Here is a 3,376-nt window from a genome sequence, read left to right as displayed (position 1 = left end):
AGGGATAATTAATCTTCATTTTCATGAAGAAGTAGAGTTGCTGCTGCACTTGCATCAACTGTGATTGACGATAACATTAAACAAGTGATTGCAGCAATTACAGCCTGACAGGAGCGTGGTGATCATGGAGTCAGACTGCTCAGGTGTGAGGATGTGGATCTGGGCAAGTGATCTAGATCAGCAGAAGTACTGGATAGATGTGAGGGGATTCTAGATTGGGCTGTGGAGGAGGAATATGAAGAATACCATCCTGGGAACGTGTGTCATGAAAAGACCAATTAATACTTGTTGCGTTAACACACGTATTTGAAGAACCAATGATGGAGAGAACTTACGCGGAGTATGACTGCCTTTAAGCATGGAAAGATGTGGAGTGTATCTAACAATCTTGGTGCCTCACACGTATCGCTCTGCACTTAATATTCCCAAGAATGTAGATTGTTTTATGCCATAAGCTCCAGAGACCTTCTGTCTGAGGATTTTTCTTTGGATTTCAAAAGTGCTCAACCCACTATGTGGGGAAGCCTGGAACTGCCATGGAGTTAGTGCCTCAGAGCTGCACCAGTACAGAAATACACAGCTTCCTTGCCTCTCATGTGGGACAACTGTAAGTCATAGAATCTATACACTCTCCTAGAAGGCCACAGCAGGACGGCACCCCAGTTGTCCACAATAGTTGGATACCAATTAATGCTCTCTCTATTGACATTCTTCCCTTCCCTATCTCAAACCCCCACTTCTGAACCAGTGTCTTCTGTGACTCTCTTCCAAATAAACTACTTGCACTCAGATTTTGTCTTTGGGTCTTTTTTAAAATAATAGTAAAGCCATTTGATCTACATATATAACAATTCAATGTGATGATTCTTTACATTGGTCACAACAAATTTACAGGGTTTTTTTTAGACATTATGAATAGTAGAAATGATGTTATTACATCCTTTTATTTGCAAAATAACTAGAAAGTCAAAAAGAAAATTTTCTTTGTCAGACCATGCTGTTCTCAGTAAGAATATCAATGCTTAATATGTTGGATTTACATTTCCCATGTTGGTAATGGTAATGGACTATACTCCATGTGAAGTAGTAGTAGGTTTAGGATGACAGATGATGAATTTGCTCTGGATATATTAAATTTGAGGTGCCTAAATGGAGACGGACCAGCATGCGGTTGAATGTACAATTTTACAGCTCCAAAAAAAATGTGGTCAACAAAATCTGGAATAAGATATCTTTTTGCACAATCTTTTTATTGCTACCTTTATGTCTTTGTTCCGTAATGTATAGATGGTAGGATTTAAGACAGGGGTGATAGCAAAGTCAACAATGAACAGGTTTTTATCAAGTGATGGTGGGGGAGAAGGCCACACATACAGAAACATGCATGGAGTGAAAAACAAGAACACCACAATGATGTGAGATGACAAAGTGACAAATACCTTGGATAAGTCTCCTGAGGAACGTTTCCAGACACTGACCAAAATGAAGGAATAGGAAAGGATTAGCAGGATGAAGGTGCCCCTGCTCATAAAGCCACTGTTGGCAGTAACAATAAACTCAAGCTTGGCTCCATTTGTACATGCAAGTTTTATGATCTTAGGAAAGTCACAATAAAAGCTGTCCACTTTATTAGGCCCACAAAAAGGCAAGTTCCTAACAAATAAAAACTGAGACATAGCATGGATCACCCCTGTTACCCAGCCAGTGAGTACAAATAAAATACATATTTTAGGATTCATGATGTTCAAGTAGTGAAGAGGCTTACAGATGGCTGTGCACCTGTCAAATGCCATGGCTATGAGTAACACCATCTCCACTCCTCCTATGATGTGGATGAAGCATATCTGTGTCATACAACTTTTGAAAGAAATTAGTGTGTATTCATATAAAAGGTCTGTGATTATCTTGGGGACTGTGGTAGAGGAAAGGCCCACATCAATGAGAGACAGGTTCGCCAGCAGGAAGTACATAGGAGAATGTAAGTGAGAATCAAAAATTACCAAAAACAAAATTAAAACGTTCCCCACGATGACTCCTAAGTAGAGCAAAAAACATATCAAAATGAGAAAAAATTTTTTCTCCCAAGAACAAGAAAGAGCCAGTAACACAAACTCAGTGACCACAGAGTCATTTAGTCCACCCATTCGCTGGGACAGAAGAACTGATTTTCAAGTGATCTGAGGATAAAAATTAAGAAGAGTAAGTATAACAGGCACAACATAGACTCCTTATTTGCCTTGCTAATTAAGTTAGATATAACTGACTGAGGGAAGAAAATAGAAGATTTTGGAAAAAATAAGGTTAGCAACAAATTTATTATATAAAGTGGATATCTGAGGGAAAATGTGACTGTAAATAAAGCCAAATGGAGTTTCTTTAATTTTCCTCCCATTGTAAAATTTCTTTCAAATTTTTCTCAAAAATTTCTGGATCATTTTCCTGACCATTGCCCTAAATGTTCTCACATCAAATAAACATCCTCTCTCCTGTCATACCACTATTAATACTTTCACACAAATTCTATAGTCTCTTACTTGCATCTTTCTTAGCCCATTAACATTCTCTTACTTGACTGGGCTTATAGAGATCACCAGGAAGAAAGTACTTGAAGATATCCCATCACTACATACCTTGGGCTTTTAGAATTTAATTGGAACTCAGGTGCACAGGACTGAATGATAATGCTTGGTTCATGACATGATATCATCTTTGGTCTATTTTAATAAATAGATTAAAGACAAACTAAAAACAAAATAAAATATTGGATATTCAAGAGTAAAGAATAATAAATACAATGATGATAAATAACAATTAATAATCAATTATAGTGATCACAAATAACATTTGAGTGAGTGTCACCTACATTCAGGGCATTGTGTTAAGTACCTGATCTCTTGCAAATCTCCTAAGGACTCCATAAGGTAGATTCAGTTTCATTACCCCCATTTCACAAATGAAGAAAGTGAGCCTTAGAAAGATGAAGTGGCAAAGCTAGGGCTTGTATCAAGAGCCGTAGGACTTCAGAATGATACTCCCAATCACTGCTCTATGCTTTTCAAGGCCAGCACCTCCGAGTCTACTCTGAATCTCCCCAAGGATCTAGAAGCATCAGTTAACATTTTTCCTTCATCTCAGCTTTTCACTTCCCTTAACCTGTTACACATAGAATCTCTCCTTCAAAAATCAAATCTATCAAGGATGGGATGCAGGGGGTTCCTCCTGATTTTCTCTTTCTTTCTCAAACCTTTACTGGTAGGTTGATTTTAACTTATGCATTTCGTTTATTAAACAAGCCAAAACAGTCTAGCTTCCACTCCAGAAAATCTTTTTAGAGAAGTCACTAGGGATTCAGCACACAACAATATACTTTTATTAA

General features: G+C 37.7%; 1 protein-coding gene across 1 annotated transcript; it reads right to left on the bottom strand.

The window, feature by feature from the left end:
• Positions 1-1,208: 1,208 nt before the first annotated feature.
• Positions 1,209-2,144, bottom strand: LOC123283508 (olfactory receptor 4F15-like). Its single transcript, XM_044765832.2, has one exon. The coding sequence runs from the start codon at positions 2,142-2,144 to the stop codon at positions 1,209-1,211; it is 936 nt and encodes a 311-aa protein (XP_044621767.2).
• Positions 2,145-3,376: the final 1,232 nt, after the last annotated feature.

The sequence above is a fragment of the Equus asinus genome, chromosome 2, assembly GCF_041296235.1.
Source record: "Equus asinus isolate D_3611 breed Donkey chromosome 2, EquAss-T2T_v2, whole genome shotgun sequence".
Taxonomy (NCBI): domain Eukaryota; kingdom Metazoa; phylum Chordata; class Mammalia; order Perissodactyla; family Equidae; genus Equus; species Equus asinus.
Note: the sequence above shows the minus strand (reverse complement) of the source record. Positions and strands in the feature narration are given on the sequence as shown.